This window comes from Trichosurus vulpecula, chromosome 3 (assembly GCF_011100635.1).
Source record: "Trichosurus vulpecula isolate mTriVul1 chromosome 3, mTriVul1.pri, whole genome shotgun sequence".
Lineage (NCBI taxonomy): Eukaryota > Metazoa > Chordata > Mammalia > Diprotodontia > Phalangeridae > Trichosurus > Trichosurus vulpecula.
Genome location: NC_050575.1, coordinates 163,564,443 through 163,582,162, shown reverse-complemented (window position 1 = coordinate 163,582,162; position 17,720 = coordinate 163,564,443). Strand labels below are relative to the sequence as shown.

Genomic DNA, 17,720 nt, shown 5'->3' with positions numbered 1-17,720 from the left:
AGTCTTATGACAGATTAATAGGAGTATCTTATCCAGAGCAAGGGAAATAATAGTCTTGTTTCACCTCATACTTCACAAAAAAAGAAAAAAAATTGAAGCAGTTTGCTGAGAATTTCTTCTTTTCCCCTCATATTACATTGCTTAGACGTCTTCCCCCATTGTCTCTCCTTTTTCTTCTGTCTCAGATGATGATGTGGCCCCTCCCCTCTACAAGCACCCTTGATCCCATCCTTTCCCATCTTCTCCATTAGATTGCCCCCACTGTCATTTCCTTTCCTTTTTAAATTTTCAACCTCTCCCTATGCTCTGGTTCTTTCATTGCTGCCTGTAGACACATCCATGTTTTTCATATCCTTAAAAAATTCTCACTTCATCCTACCAACTTCACCAGCTATTTGTTGTTATTCAGTCATTTCAGTTGTGTCCAACTTTTTGTGACCCTATTTGTGGTTTTTTTTTTGGCAAAGATACTGGAGTGGTTTGCCATTTCCTTCTCTAGCTCATTTTACAGATGAAGAAACTGAGGCAAACAGGGTTTTCTCAGGGTCACACTGCTAGTAAGTGTCTGGGGCCAGATTTGAACTCAGGAAGATGTGTCTTCCTGACTACAGGCTTGGCACTTTATCCACTGTGCTACTTTGCTGCCCTGTCATCCTATATGTTTATTGTATTTTATTTTTTCTCTCCCTCCCATCTCCCCCATCCCAAATTACAGAAAGAAGAAAAGCCAGTATGCACATTCCAGCAAAGAATATTACTTCATTGGCCATACCCAAAAACATTTGTCTCCCAATGCATCGTTAGTCCATCTATATCAGGAAGCAGGGTGGAATGCCTCCTTATTCATTCTTTGAAGTCATAATTGATCATTGCATTGATCATAGGTCCTAAATCTTTCTACATTTTTTGTCCTTACTACATTGTTATCATATAAATCATTCTCCTGGTTCTGCTTGCTTCTCTTTGCGTTAGTTTATGTGAGTCTTCTTGTGTTTCTCTGAACCTATCCAATTAATCATTTCTTATAGCACAAAATTATTCCATTATGTTTTACACCATAGTTTGTTTAGTCGTTCCCTAATGGACATCCCTTTAGTTTTTCTGTCTTTACACAGTTTAATGATTTTGGGGAGACAATTACAAATGACTTCAGATTGGCTGTACTACTTCATTGCTCTTCCAACAGTGCTTTCTTTAGTGTGCCTATTTTCCCCATGGCCCTTCAACATTTCTTTTTTTTTGGTCATTTTTGCTGATTTGAAAGGTGTAAAGTGGAACCTCAGAATTGTTTTAGTTTGCATTTCTTTAATTAGTTATTTGGAGTAATTTTTCACATAACTCTAGATGGTTAGTTTTCTTCCTTTGAGAACTGCTTGTTCATATCCTTTCATCACTTATCTATTGGAGAATGGTTCTTATTCTTATAAATTTGAGTCAGTTCCTTCTATATCTTGAATATGAGGCTTTTATTAGAAAAATTTGCTGCAAAGATTTTGTTCCTTTTTCCTATTTCCCTTCTAATTTTTTACTCCATTAGATTTGTTTTGCAAAAAAAAAATAGCATTATTTTATAAAAAGCATTCATTTTTTTTCTTCTCTGTTCCTCTCTATTCCTTGTTGATCATGAACTCTTAGAATCCATAGACCTGAAAGATACTTTCTTCCTTGATCCTCTAATTTATTTATTTTAAAATATATTTTATTTGTTTAAATCAGCCAAAATCTACTTTCTCACCCCTCCTACTCCTCAACCCAATCAAGAACACAAGAAAAACTAAACTCCAGTAACTCCAGTAATAGAGTCTCTGGTTCAAAGATTATACACATTTTAAACACTTTATTTGCATATTTTCAAATAACTTTCCAAATGGTTATACCATTTTAAAGCTGCACCAACAACATATCAGTGTGCTTATCATAACACAACCCCTCCAACATTGACTATCACCAGTTTTAATAATTTTTTACCAATTTTCAGGGTGTGAGTTGAAGCCTCAGGGTTGTTTTGACTTGCATTTCTTTTATTATTAAAGTTTTTCTAGGCCTCATATTATAAAGCAGCAGTCATCAAAACTATATAATATTGCTTTGAAAATAGAGTTAAATCAATGGAACAGACTAGACAAGAGAGAATTAGAAACAGTATAACCTAATAACAAAATGTTTGATAAAATTTGAAAAGATAAGTTACCTAGGAAAAAACTAATTGTTGGGAAAACTAGAAAGCATTCTGGTAGAAATTAGGCTTAAACCAACACTTTGCACCATATTCTGCAATACATATGTTAACTTAATAATAGCAATCTTTACTTTTTTTGTTTTGTTTTGTTATTAATCATTACTTTTAAAAATTAGAAGAGAAACAGACTAAATATCTCTCAGAGCTATGGGTATGAGACGTATTCTTAACCAATCAAGAGGTAAAGGCAATTACAAAGGCTAAAATAAATAACTTGGATTACTTGAAACTGAAAAGCTTCTGTACAGACAAAATTAAGACACTAGGATAAGAAGGAAGTGGTCGAATGGAAAAAAAAAAAACCTTTGTAGGTCATGGGAAGTGAGTAGGTTGCGTAATTGAGTGACTAGGGTGTTGGGGTTAAGAGTCAGTATATATTTTGAAAACTCCAGCTATGAGGACAGGAGTTGAGGAGAGAAAAAATGTGAGCCATGTACCAAACTCACTGAGGAAGAAAGGGGAATGATCTGGATGTCTATAGATAACAACTACTAGGATTTTGATTGGGTAATAGAGATGAATCCCATGATTCTCAAAGGAGGAGAGGTTACTGAGTGAGTGATCAAAGTAGGGAGAGAACCTGGAAGTGGCATTGGGGAGCAAAGGAATATTCCAACTCACCAGTACTAGCAAGGGTAGCCATGAATATTATGTCATCAGAAGGATGCCAGACATTGTAGTAGCTAGAAGATGGAAGGAGTAAGAGAGGAAAAGATTTAGAATGAAGGAAAGTTTGTTGCCTGTGGAACAGGCATTCCAGAAGGCACAGTGGAAGGGAAAGATGATGCTTGGTTGGAACCTCGGTGAGAAGTGAGATGAATGGGAATAAAGAATCCAGAGTGGGGCAGGATAGGGAATGGGGTTTGAATGATGACCTACAAGGGTTCAAAATTACTGGGATGTGTAAGGTAGGATTGGGTGTGAGAGTGTTCATCACTGAGTCGAAGGTGCCACTCTTCTTCCCAAAAGAGTCTTGAAATCAGGCTGGAGACAGGTGTAACATGAGATAGAAGGCACAGATGTGAGGCCCTGTTTCACACTCCTCTTCCCCACTGAAGGCTGGAAATTAGACTGGAAAGGATATAGCAGGAGATGGAGTCAAACCTTCACAGTAGGAGATGAAAGTCCCACTCTTTAGTGATTTTCCTCTTCCCTGAAGAGGCAAGTACAGCAGGAGATGGAAGACCTAAGATAAAAGGGAAGGTTTTTCTTCATTGCATGTGAGGTTCTCACATCACTTTTGGGAGATCAGGCTGGCAGGAGGAGAAGGGAATTGCCTTGTGCTGGCACAAATGGAAGTTAGCCTAGCCTGGTCCCTTGCTGCCTTCTCTCAGGGGACACAAACAGATGGAGATGGAGGTAACTTGGTTAAAGGAAGATCTGGTTTCTTGTCTTGTTCATTCAATCTGCCTATCAGACCATTTTGCAGTCTTCTTTGCTGGTTCCTTGTTCAGATTACACACTTTAACTATCAGGGTCTCACTGGGTTCTATCCTGGACCTTCTTTTCTTCTCTCTCTATATTACACTTGGTGATTGTATCAGTTCCCATGTATTTAATTACCACCTCTGTGTTTATGATTCTGGAATCTACCTTCCCTGCCCTATCTTCTCTGTTGATCTCTAGTCTTTCATCTCATACTGCCTTTCATATATCTCAAACTGGATTTCCAGCAGATATCTTAAATTCAATATGTACAAAAATGAATTTATTATCTTTTCCCCTAAACCCTCCCCCTTTCTACCTTCCCTGTTAGTGTAAAGGGCAACACCATCCTCCAAGGGTGGAGAACTTGAGGCCACGTGTTCCCCACTCCTGTCTCAGTCTCTCAGGCTCACACTCTATTAGTCATCCTCAACTCCTCACTATCTGTCCCCCTTTCTTCCCCCTATATCTAAGCTGTTGCTTGATTTTTACCTTTGCAACACCTCACAAATAAGCTCCCTTCTCTCCTCTGACATTGTTACCACTCTAGTGCAGAACCTCATCACTCATGACTAGATTGCCTTCTTTCGTGTCTGGCTACTTCAAGTCTCTTCCCACTTCAATGCATCCTCCAGTCATCTACCAAAGTAATTTTCTGAAATTGCAGATCCAACCACATCACCCTTCCCCTATTCAAGAAACTCCAGTGGGTCCCTATCAATTTCGGGATCAAGTACAAAATCCTATTTGGCATTCAAAAACTGTCATAAACTAGACCCTTCCTACCTTTCCAGTCTTCTTGATATCTTATTCCCTTGCAATGGAACTCTTTGATCCAGTGACACTGGGTATTGTTCCATGAACAAGAAATTTCATTTCTTAGTTCTAGGCACTTTTTCTGTCTGTCCCCTATGCCTATAATATTTCTCCCTCCTCATCTTCTATTACTGCCTTCCCTGGCTTACTTTAAATCCCAAGTAAAATCTATCTTCTAAAGGAAGTCTTTCCTCAATCCCTATTAATTTTCCTGCCTTCCCTTTTAAAATTATTTTCCATTTATCCTGCATATAGTTTGTAATTATTTATTTGCTTATTGTCTCCCCCATTAGTGGTGAACCCCTTGATGGCAGAGACTGTCTTTTGCCTCTTTTTGTATCCCCAGTGCTTTGCACAGTGCCTCACACATAATAGGCACTTAGTAAATGTTTATTTACTGACTGAGGATTCTCATAGAACCATGAAGTGGTTGATGCAACTAGGTCAGAAGAGTGGCAGTGGATAGATCGCTGGGCCTGGAATCAGGAAGACATGAATTCAAATCCAACCTTCCATACTTACTAGCTGTGTGACCCCGGACAAGTCATTTAACCTTTGTTTGCCTCAGTTTCATCACTGGGTAACAATAGCATCTACCTTGTGAGGATCAAATGAGCTAATAAGTATAAAGTGCTTGACACACAGTAAGCACTATATAAATGCTAGCTACTGCTACTACCATCACTGCCACTACTGGTAAGAGTATTGCCAACAGTCTGGGTCCAAAGGCTTTGTCTTTGGTGAAAAGTGGGAAAGATGGTAGGTAGCCCTCCTCAGCCCATACCTCTCATTGAGCCAGAAGTTGTACAGTAAATATAGCACTTGTGCTTTAAAAAGACCTGAAGTTTTCTTATGGATGTGAGCATGAGAAGGGTTGCAGCTTGTAAGTTATTGTGATATGATATGGCTTTTGTGTTCTCTCACAGATGAAATCAAGTAAAAACAAACTTAGAATTCATGTTATGCTCAAATCGGTCCCTAGTATATCAGTTGCATTGGAACACATTCACTTTTTTAAAACAAGCATGAAAACAGAAATAACTGTTGTCTATTTTTTGTGCTTATAACTCTTGCCATCTCATCATTTAAGATGTTTCTAGGTTCTTATTTCTGGATTCTATAATTAACTCATTAAAAAATTTCATACATTCCAAATAATCTTGTGTCTTACAAAAAATACAGTGTATATAATGCTCATGGGGCATGGAAGAAAAGGAAACAGGAGACAAGAAGTCATCTGAAAGTTTTTTGGTAGTTCAGTAGAGAAATAAAAAAAACCTTTTAGAACTGAAATATTATACCTCTTTGAAAAAAAAGAGCAGATTTTTCAGAGCCACATAAAAGGAAATGAAAAACAGTAAAATTATTCTAGTCTTCATTTAGTTATAGGCATAAAAAGCAATACTGTTTAAAAATATAATTGCTAATTGGTTGTGTCTTTTTAAAATATTTTTTCCTTAAGTCTTAAAAATGTTAGGAAAAATCTGTTTGTAATAATGAGTAACTGTTAAGATTCAACAATGAATTCAGGGATGGATTTTTATGTTGTATTGTTCAAATAAACAAGCAGCACCCTGCAAAAGCAAAAATAGGGCTTCCATGTTAGAAGTTCCCTAGAACAATAGTATGTTCTTAGGTGGCAATACAGAATGGGATTCACAAGTGGTTATTGATCTATAGCAGCTGGGCCCTGGTGAAGAAAGAAGAAAATGCTACTGTATTCCTGCTGTGGCCCTGTTAGAGTTTGATACATAGTGGTATTTTTTGTTGCTTTTGAATTCATTTCTAATTTTACAAATGTACTGATATTCTGTAACTATAGGAAAAGATTTTTACATAATCTATTAATAACTTTATATAAAGGTAATAAACTTCCTTGCCATAAAAGCTAAAGACCCTCCCTCCAAAGAAAGTTCATCTCCTTTTCTTCTACTCAGAAAACCTTTTGGCTTAGTTTCATCTATTACTCCTTATTCAGCTATTTCTTCAGTTCATATCTAGTAGAATCATTTACATTTGAAACCTACATTGGAAACAAAACAAGGTGTATCATGAAACAATTATGTTAATACCCTTTTAAAAGCAATTTTACAGCCAAAGAAAGACATAAAAGAGTTATTAAGTGGTCTAAGAGTTGGAAGGAGAAAAACTAGATCTATTTCTAAATAGATGGACCTCTGAAATTTATTGTTGCCCCTTGTTAGTTTCTGGCTATTATGAATTAAATGTTCTATGATATTATATTCAAATATTTGTTGTCAAGGAAATGTCTCCTTGTATGTTGCACACAGATCAAATTTTGAACTTTTCTTTTTAAGAAAGTAATTTTCAGAATTGTTTTCGTAGAAATACATCCTTTAAGATTGTTATCTCTTTTTAAAAAGTGGGAGAAGAGGGCTGTGGAACAGTAGCTAAAAATATTTGGGGAAATGTAGAATTTAACAATTTTTTAAAGAAATTAGAAGATTAACACTATCTTTCTTACATTTTCTGCTTTATTTAATACTATATTAACAGATTATGACACTGAAGGTATTCTGTAAATATTGGCAAGTATTTGTGAATATGAAGTCTTCTTTTAAGATCAGATGGAATATATATGTAGGTGGGATAGCTGTCATTTTAACAGAAAAAGGTCTTTCTGTATGCTGGAGTAAATATTTTGGGTTTGGTGGTTTGTTTGTTTTTTTAGAAGAGGGAGTTTGGATTTTTTTTTTCATACTGGACACAAAGGAAAGCTAAGACATATGGACAGGAAGAGAGCAAATACAAGGCTTAGCCAAAAAAAAAATAATAAAGTGGTAACTAAAATAAGCAGATTGTAGGTAAGAAAAAATTAGTTTAATGGTGAGAACAGGTAACCAAAAGCTCTGAGAAAGAAGGAAAAGAACTTAGGGAAATTCAGTTGGAAATTTTAAGAACATCACCTTCATTTGGAAAGTTTTATGGTACAAATAGGGAATAAAATAAAGGAACTAGGTATAAATTAGCACCTAGGGGTTTTCACCCAATGATGTGTCTAAATTTTGTCAAGGAAGTGAAAACCAGTATCTGGCTAAATACTTGCGTACAAAGGCAGGAAACCAATAAAGTATGTGAAGGAGGGGAGGGGAAATGATGCTTGATGTTATCAACTATGCTGACATAAAATGAAACAAACCTTGATGATTTATTTTATTTAGGCTTTTCATTTGAAAGTCCAACAATAAAATTGGGCTTTTTCCAAAATTATGAAGGAAGGCAGAAGTACCTTTTCCAAGTTGCTTATGATTTCTAAGTCTTGGCCTTGTTATCGCTCTCTTAGTGCATCATTGCCACACACCACATGTATTACAAAAGCTAATGAAATGCTATATGTCAAGGCAGCCTGGCATAAAGGATAGAGGAAATACATCAGGTCCAGGGAAACCTGGGTTTAAATTCTCACTCTAATATCTAGATGTATGACACAATGGGCAAATTACTTATCTCTCAGTTCACAAGGTAACTTTCTGAGATGACATTGTATTACAGAGGAACTGAGTATCTGGATGGAATTGGCATGTTAGTAATGTCCAACTCTTCATGACCCTATTTGGGCTTTTCTTGGCGAAACTATTGGACTGGTTTGCCATTTCCTTCTCCAGCTTATTTTACAGATGAAAAAACTGAGGCAAACAGGGTTAAGTGATTTGCCAAAAGTCACCTTACACTGATATAATCACAGGTCTAGACCATTTCCAAAAAAATGTGTGTGTACAGTAAAAACACATACACATACCTCAGTAAAGAAAAAAAAGCTACATAAATTATGCAATGCGCTTTAATTCTGGTTTTTCTCTCTTTTCCCCAGTTACTAGTTCTGTCCTCTCCAAGTTTGCCTTGTATTAACTTTTTATTTATCTTATACATACCCGTGTATGTATGTATGCATGCATGCATATAGTTTCTCCCCTGTTTGGAGAAAAGGTGATTAACAGTGTCAGAAGCTACAGAGAAATCAAGAATGATGAAAATTGAGGAAAGGCCATTAGATTTGCCAATTAAATGATCATTGGTATCTTTGGAGAGAGCAGGTTCAGTTGAATGATGAAGTCAGAAGAAAGTATGTGCTGGTATAAGTTTAACAACTGGCTCTCCAAAAATTCAAGTCACACTTTTATATAAATCTGAATTATTAACATTTTCCTCCATCACTTTCTAGACAATCAAAAAAGCATTAAACAAAGCCTTGATTTTAGTATTTGCTGGCTTTTGAGGTTTAAATACATTCAACATTAACAATGGGGAGCCAGTAAGAGCTGGCTTCAGCATTCTCCTGATCTGAAGCCTAACTGAAGAGAGTTAAAAAAAGAGTGAAAGAAAAGAAAGTGGAGGTACTGATTATAGACAGCCTCCTCAAGGAATTTAGTCACAAAAGGGAAGAGAAATAGAAGAGGATAGCTAATAGGGATGCACAGATCTAGTAAGAGTTTTTTGAAGATGAGATCTTTGTGGGTGTTGACTTGATTGATGTGTTGGTTAGTTTTACTGACCTGTTTTTTTCCTTCTCTTTTTTATTTTTACAAAGATTGGCTCTAAGTAGCGAAATGGTGGAGGGATATACTTGAAAATTAAAGTAATGTAGATGATGTCATTAAGTGGAGTAAGAAGAACAAACAATTCTGAAGAATTGAGAGAGATCCTATGCAATTTATGATGGTTTTGGGCCTGACTCAGGTCAGTCTAGTGGTTCAGTTTCATGCTCAGAATGAAATGAGAAACTCAGGCCATGTAAAATATACTAGAAGGAATGTTCTTCAGCAATAGCATGGAAAGGATATTCAACATAGAGCCAGCACTGGTTGAACTGGATATAGCTACCCTTGCTTCCATGTTTGCCACCATGGTGTTTCCAGTCACAAGGGTATATTGACTTGAGGAGAAGTGGGAAGTCCACCAAGCCAGAGGAATAGAGACTACTAACTATGCTGAACTTTTATGCCTTAGGAACCAAGAAACTACAGTCAATGATTTGAGCCTTAGTTCCCTGGACCAATTAAATCTTGAGACTGGTTTCATCGCTCTTTCAGGGGGAAAAATTGACCTATGTGGAAGTGTTACTGCTATGGGTCCAACCAGATTAGTAGTAGATGTTGCTCCTACCACAAAGGGATACTGCTTTTTCAGTTAAATGATAAAGAGCAAGTTAACATCCAGAGGAGAAACAAAGATGTATAAATTTGCTATAGCTATTTTGAGAAAAGCACTGTTAAAAAGGACAGAACTGAAATATAAAGAAAGGTAGAGAGCTACCATAAGGAGAACCTAATTATAGTGGATTTAAAAAGAAAGTTTAAAATAAACAGGTTGTAAGTTTTTTTTTAATTATTATTTTGCTGAATGAATAAATCCATTGCTTTGTATTTTCCATGAGTGTAAACCAAAGAGCATTGTGTTTTTGTTTTTGTTTTTCAAAGGCACGGCAACAAGCTCAATTACGGCATCAAATGGCAGAGGATAGCAAGGCAGATTACTCATCCACTCTTCAGAAATTTAACCATGAACAGCATGAACATTATTATACTCACATACCAAGCATCTTCCAGGTAAAAAAGTTGTTTGTTTTTTATAAATCATGTTCACAGTTGTGACTGTGACTTACAATCAGTATAATCCAACATTCCCTCTAAGCCAAATAATTTTTTAAAAACTGAGTAGCACATAGCATTAAGATCCTGAAAAGTTTTAGTTCCAGGATTTTCGAGGAATAATTGGAGTGGTACACCAAAGATCTATTTTAAAATGTGTCCATAGGAAAGGATTTGGAGTTAGTTTTTAAACTCATAGGAAGATAGTGATATCTTACCTACCTTAAAGATTAACAATATGTCAATAGTCTTCCTGATGCCTCAGATTTATTTAGCCTGAGAATCCCTATATTCTTCTTCAGTATTTTAAAACTTTCACAGAGATATGAAGTTCAAACAGGGTTTGACAGTTCTTTCTTTCAATTTTGTTTTTATTCATTTTTACTTGAGTAGGAATATTACAGAAAGTTAATAGTTTCATAGGTAGATTTGTTGTTAACAGAAATAATCAATTTCAATTTCTTGTTGCAGACACACATAGCCTTATATAAATTCCACCAACACTAACAAAGGTTTCTCTAAATGTAGGGAACACTGATTTTATTTCAATTACAATGGAGGTAGTGGGTGAAAGCAGTTATTCATATAAAGATATGCTTTTCTTGTAGCAAATAATGGGAAAGCATAAAACATTAGATGATAACTTCAAATTAATGAAGTAATGTGTTAAAAATAAAGCATCGTTGATGTTTGAAATCTTACTACTACTGGATTTGGCGATGACTTGTTAAAATCTATGCAATATGAATGCCAATCATATTTTTTAGACCACTCTTTATTCTCTAAAGCAGTGGTGTCAAACTCAGATAGAAATGGATCCCTGCTGGCTACACATTGACTTAGGGAGTTTTGTGGGCCACAGTTTGTGAGTTTGAAACCTGCTGGAAAGCATGTCCAGTATTTAGATACAATTAACTGGTCAGTGACTCTCTTTTATTGACCTCTTTATCTCTGAAAGAACACCTTTTTAAATGTTACCATCCTGTATGTAAATTGATCACATACAAAATATTATGGTTTCAGAAAATACAAGAGATGGATGAAAGGAGGATAGTCAGAATTGGTGAATCAATGAAAACTTATGCTGAGGTGGATCGCCAAGTGATACCAATCATTGGGAAATGTCTGGATGGTATAGCAAAGGCAGCTGAATCTATTGATCAAAAAAATGTAAGTATTGAATTTTGGTTATAGAGCCAGTAATGTGTTTCAGTGTATGGTGGCTTCATTATTTTAAAACTGCTTCCAAAACTCTGGGCTTCTATATGTGTGATAACATTGGGAAGGTGATTTATGCTCCACATTTTCGATCATTATGCAGAATTTTGTCATTCTGAGTTATAAGAATGAATTATTTAGCTTGTTGTGGAAAGCATTGCCTTTTCATAGCTTAATGTATAAATCATTTTTGCCTTTCAGACAAGATGAGTGTTATTTTCATTCAATTTATTTAACAGTTATCAGATTAGATGCTAGTTATTTTTGTATTGTATCTTAATTCCTTCTTTGCTAAGTTGAAGAGGCTTGCTATTTTTCAGTTTCTTTAAATTACAAACTTAGTAATTTGCTTCAGTTTTTACTAATATTTGTATTTGAATGTTTGAATAACTGTATCAGTTGTCCTATTTAGTTTCTTTATTCTCATATACATACAAATATAGATGAGGACATTATTTCTTGGCTGTGTATAATATTGCCACTAGGGCAATTTCATAAACCTGTTCTTTGAGAGAACCCTCTCTCTTACTGAAGATACATAAGGAGTTAGCTCCTGGGAGAGGAGATGGTAGTTCTCTTTGGTAGTGTTAAAAATACCTGGAGCTTACATAAAGTAATACTTCCAGACTGAATCCAACAATAGGTGTTTTTTTTTTAAATTTGTTTTTGTGGTGGGGGTGCTTTAAGGGGCAAAAGAACAGGATAAAATAAGAGATAGAACTACCGGTTAGGGTGGAAGGGATAGTGACCACTGGCTACAGAAAAAAGGCAGAGCTACTCAATTCTAACTTTGTTCTTATTCTCTGAAGAGAATGACCTTTGCATTGGAAATGATTTAATCAAATTGGCCATCAGGGAGCTAATACTGAACACAAGTAAGGAGGTAGTAAAAGAGCATCTAGTTGCCTTTGATGAATGAACATCAACTGGCTGATATGAATCCTCAGGTACTGAAAGAACTAGCACATGTGAGAGTTAAGCTGTTGACAGTAATACTTGGAAGATCTTGGAAATTGGGAAAGGTGTACTACAAGACTAGAGAAAGGCAAATTCTAGAATGAATCATTAAAGAAATGGTAGACATTTCACAAAGGAAATTGTATTTACAGAGAGGTTCAATATGACTTCATCAAGGACTGGTCATGCCACACTAACCTTATTTCCTTTCTTGACAGGGGTACTAAATTGATAGATCTAGGGAAAACTGTTGATAAAGTTGACTTAGATTTTAGCAAAGCATTTCATAAAGTGTCTCATGCCATTGTTGTGGAAAAGTTGTAAGAATATGGATTAGACAGTAAGACAGATGGATCTCAAACTAGTTAAATGGCTGAGTTCAAAGAGTTGTGGAATGGTTCAGTATCATCTTGGTAGGAAGACTCTAGTGGAGAGCCTCAGGAACCTGGGCTTAGTCTTGTGCTGGTTGTCATTTTTGTCAATAATTTGATTAAAATTATAGACGGCATTCCCCTTAAGTCTGCAGATGACACAAATCTGGAAAAGACTGGTAATTTGTGGTATGAGACAGAATCATTATCCAAAAAGATACTGATAGGCTAGAACGTAATATGATGACATCAAGTAGGGAAAAATGCAGTGTCTTACGCTTGGATTGGGGAAAAAAGAAGTTTACGAGAACAGAATGGGATAGTTATGGTGAGACAGCAGTTTGTGTGAAAAAGACCTTGGGGTTTAATGAACTGCAAACCCAGTATGAGTCAGTAGTCTTATGTGCTATCATACTAGTGTGCTTTGGAGCTGCATTGAATGGTATAGCTTCCATGTTTGAAGGGATCTTAGAGATTATTTAGGCTAATCTCTCATTTCATATATGAAGAAACTGAGACACAGAGGTTAAGTGATTTGCCCAAGGTCACACAGCTGGTAAATGTTTAAGGATGTAATTTGAATTCACATCTTCCTGACTCCAAGTTCGGTGCCCGTGCTCCTTTGCATTCTACTCTATCATATTGTGTTCAGTTCTGGTTGCTTCACTTTAAGAAGGGCATTGATTAGCTAGAATGTATCCAGGGAAGGGTAACCATAATAATAAAGGATTTTGAGTCTGTGTTATTGGAAGAGTGGTTGAAAGAATCTAGGAATTTATACTAGAGATGAGAAGTCTATTTCAAGTATTTCATATGGAAAAGGTCAACATGATGCCTCCTTTCATGCCTTGATATACTTCGGCTAAAACTAACTTGTCTGCCCTGTGAGGTGGACCTTGAAGGAGAGGGGTGCTTTAAGCAGATGGAAATTTGGGAGCATGATTGGAGGAAAATATAGTTTATGAGTGGTGGTATTAGTGAGGACAGGGTGAGAAAGGAAGGAAAAGCATAATCTCATTTGCCTGGATTGTAGCCTTTTAATGGGAATCATATTAGATTAGCTCGAAATGCTGATTTTAAGCCAAATTGTGGAGGGTCTTGAATGCTGGGATCAGGAGTTTATTTCATAAGCACTGGGTAGATACTAAAGAAAGTCTCTGAGTAGCTGAGTGACATAATCATATCCATGTATTAGAAATATTATTAAGGAAGTAATATAAAGAATGGATTGGACTGATGGAGGCAGGAAGACCAATTAGGAAGCTATTGCAGTTCTCTAGGCTGGAGAAATGGGAACTTAACTGAAATTGAAGGGGACCCTGATCTGAGGTAGAGTTTGCAGAGTTAGATTTAACAGCTCGGGTAACTGATTAGATGTAGAAGGTGAAGGAAAAAGAAGACAGCTGGATGATTGGAAGGCTAGTAACTGTCAGCAGGAACAGAGAAGTGGAAGTTTTTTGAGATGAGTTCAATTTTGCACATGCATTTGGGATGTTAGCGGCATATTCAGTATAGATGGAAATATTGGACTCTGTCTCAGATAGAGAGTTGTTGGTAGAGATTTATTGATTTGGGCATCAGCTACATGGAGGTGGTAAAGCTATCAGAGTAGTTGAAATAACCAATAAGAAGAGAGAAAAGAGGCTCAAAGACAGAACCTTAATGATCACCCTGATTGAAGACAGAGGAGGAATCTTAGAGGTAGGAAGAGAATCATAAGAGTAATATTATGGAAACCAAAAGAGAAAAGGTTACTGAGAAAGAAAGGGTGATCACATTGTCAAGTGTCTGTGATGGAGAAGCATAAGAGGTAGAAATGGAAAAAAGGTAATTGGATTTAAAGATTTTTAAAAGACACTTGCAGAGAGTTGTTTCTGTTCATTGTTAGATGGAAGACAGATTACAAAGGCTTAGGGACTAAGTAGATTGTGAGGTAGCAGCAAATGCAAACTATTATATTTGTGGAAATTTTTGGATGATCAGTTGGTCAAGAAAAAGATTATTTGTTATCTGGTTTTAAGGACACAAATGGGGAAATGGATAAGATGGGATTCAAGATAAAAGTTGTAGATTTTAGCCGTGACTGGAGAGAATGATTAAATCTATAAGAATCTTGAGAGGCCTAATAAAAGACTTAGAGCCAGTGGTATTCAATCTCAATAATGTAGTAGGGATTCTTCTATTGTTGAAATGTCAAACATGCAGCCCACAACACTCCTAAGTGTGCCCAAACCGAATTAAAATCTAATTGGTAAATCTTTAATAAATAAAAATACAATAAAACACATACAATGTTAATACATGATTTTCTGCACCTGTAGGGATTCTCATGTATGGTTAAGTGGCCTCACTTCTATTTGAGTTTGTCACCACTGGATGGTACAGGGAATAAAGTTGGTGCTTAAAGGTTTAGAACAGCCATTGTGTGGGGTATGTAATAGTTAATAAGAATTGAGAAACAGTTCCAAGCCATATAGAAAATCAGAGAATGTAGGTTCAAATCTTGACTCTGCTTACTCCCTTTGTAACCTTGGGTGAGTAACAGTAGCTTCTCAGGGCCTCAGTTCCTTCATTTGTAAAATGAGAGGGTTGGGTTAGGTGATAACTCTTTAGATCCTTTCCAGCCCTCCTCATGTAAAACTACTGGATACAAACAAAAGAATAAAAGGATTACTATGAAGCAATGAGAGCCCAACTGATGTTAGATAGTGGAATATTGTTGGAGATTGACTCCATTTGATTTCATATCGTCTCCAGAAGTATTTGACAACTTATGAGTAGCACAGGAGGGAGCTGAGCAGTAGGAATTAGTCAGAGTTGAGACTTGGAGCAAGAAAGTAGAGGATGTCACAGGGATTCAAGTGTAGGGAAAAGGATGGTGTTGAAGTGATAAGAATGTCAAGATCAAGTCTGAGTAGAGTTTGTATACTGAGAGAATGGGGAGGAACTAAGATTGAAGGTCAAGATGAGGGTTAAGTATCATCCTAGGAAAGATAAGGGTACCAGGGGAAGTGAAAAGAAAAAAATTATCAGACTAGGAAATTTTGGAGATGTACTTATGCCAAGGACCATAAATCTGGATGAAATATTGGGAAAAGAAACTTGAGAGGGGGAGCTAGAAAAATGTGTTAGTCCTTGGGGAAGTAAATAGGGAGCAGGTAGAGATTATACTAGGCATTGATTGATAACAAGATTAAATCAAACACTGGATCTAGACTTCCTAGAATTTGAAATCTGGAGGGGGGAATCCCACTAGAATAAAAATCTCTATGTTGGGTGACTCAAAGTATGGAAAGTTTGTTGCTGGCCACATTTGCACATGAAAGGCAGGAAGGGAGAATAGAGGGCTTCTAATGGACACAAAGAAGTTCTCTTAGCAGCTCCACCTAGCCATTTTACCTTCCCTACCTCCAAGATAACCCTTTTGATAGATGGGGTGAGGTGCTGACTGGATGCTCAGTGCCTCAGACTCAGTTTTCATTCTTTGTTGGAATACAGCCCCCCAATATGGTTTGAGGGGGAATTCAGATTGACAATCAGAAATTGGAGAATTAAAGAGTTTTTAACCCCAATTCATATAAAGAAATACAATAGGTACTCAGATACTGGTAGCCATTAGGAAATTATTTCATAAGACAGACTAAATGCCTGTGGTCTCTAACTAGCTAGCTGACTTGTCTCTTCCAAAAGTGTGTAGCTAAACTATGACCCCAAGATCTGACCACACTCTCCCTATGATGAACTAATTTTTTTCCCTAGTCCAGTGCCTGGTTTCATGATGGCCTCCCTTGCATACTAAAAAATATAAAGCTTGGCTTCTGGACAATAAACTTTTTTAAAAAGGAAACAATGGCAAAGTGAACACTGCCTTGTTTGGAAAAGAGAGAGCACTTCAATTGAAGACTGTAGCTGAGGCTCAGTAGAGGGCAGCAATAAGAACAGTCCAAGTGGAGAGAGAATTAAAGCAAAAGGGGTGGGGGTGGGGGGCATAGCTAGGACACAGCTGGGAATAGGACCAGCAAGAGAAGAGTTACTGTGATAACATCACCAGAAGGTATTGATGTCCCTGCACTTGCAAATGTATATGAGATGTACCTGTATACATGTGTGCTAGACATCTATGTTCTCTACATGTGTGCCCTGCCGTACAGATCCCTCTGAGTCTCTGTTCTTCCCACTGGCAGCATATGGATTTTTAAAGAGAGTGTGCCCCAGTTTTATGGAGGGATAGGCATAACTCAGCTGTAGCAGCTACAATGCAAAATAGAAAGTAAGCACGTAAGAGACTTACAAAGAAGTTGCTGTGCTAAATCTAAGGAATGAAAAGTTATTTGTGTCTTGGGTGATGAAGCTTTTCAACAAATGGAAATGGAGAGGAGGTAAAAAGCCAGGGGAGGCTATCTCTTTTGATAGGCTTCAAATAAATTCCAGTATGAAATAAATGCTTTGTTTAGTTTGAATTACTTTCAGTTGGTTTTACTGAAAGCATTTTTTAGGGTATCCAGCCATCAGTGATGAATAATGGTGGTTTTTTTTCTTATATTTACAGTGGGTGCTTAAAAGTGAATTCTATTAATCCTAGTTCTTTGCTTAGCCCAAACTGCCCATCAGCCTGTACAAAGAGCTTTAGGTATATGAGATCAGGCAAATTTAAAGTGTGACTGTCCTTCTTTAATCTCCAAATTATGATATTTGACCCAGTACCAGAGGAAAACTTTGTTATAGTGCAATATGATAGGATCAGTCTTATAGTGTTTGTGGTATTATAATAAATATTCATTGATTATTAAATGACAGCTATTAAAGGCAAACAATTGATGATAAGAAAATTTTATTTTGTGAACGGTATTAGCAAGATACATTCCATACTTTATACTGAAATTATATTCTTTCAAAAAAACTGATGGATTATCTTGTAAATAATCGATCAATAATATATAGAGTTGAATTTTTTCCTCAATGACAGATAGAGGAAGGCAGTGGAAAGAGCATTAGATTCAAAGTTGGAGAATCTGGGTTTGAATTCTACCCTGACACTTAACATTGTGACCTTGGAGACTTGCATGAACTGATGCTGAGTGAAGT

General features: G+C 36.4%; 1 protein-coding gene across 11 annotated transcripts in view; it reads left to right on the top strand.

The window, feature by feature from the left end:
- The window catches only part of FNBP1 (formin binding protein 1), a 189,603-nt gene that overhangs the window by 138,497 nt on the left and 33,386 nt on the right, over positions 1-17,720 (top strand). For all 11 annotated transcript variants that reach the window (XM_036748979.1, XM_036748971.1, XM_036748970.1 and 8 more), the window contains exons 7-8: positions 9,919-10,047; positions 11,113-11,259. In XM_036748979.1, coding sequence (XP_036604874.1) covers positions 9,919-10,047; positions 11,113-11,259 — 276 coding nt within the window. The remainder of the gene's footprint in view (positions 1-9,918; positions 10,048-11,112; positions 11,260-17,720) is intronic.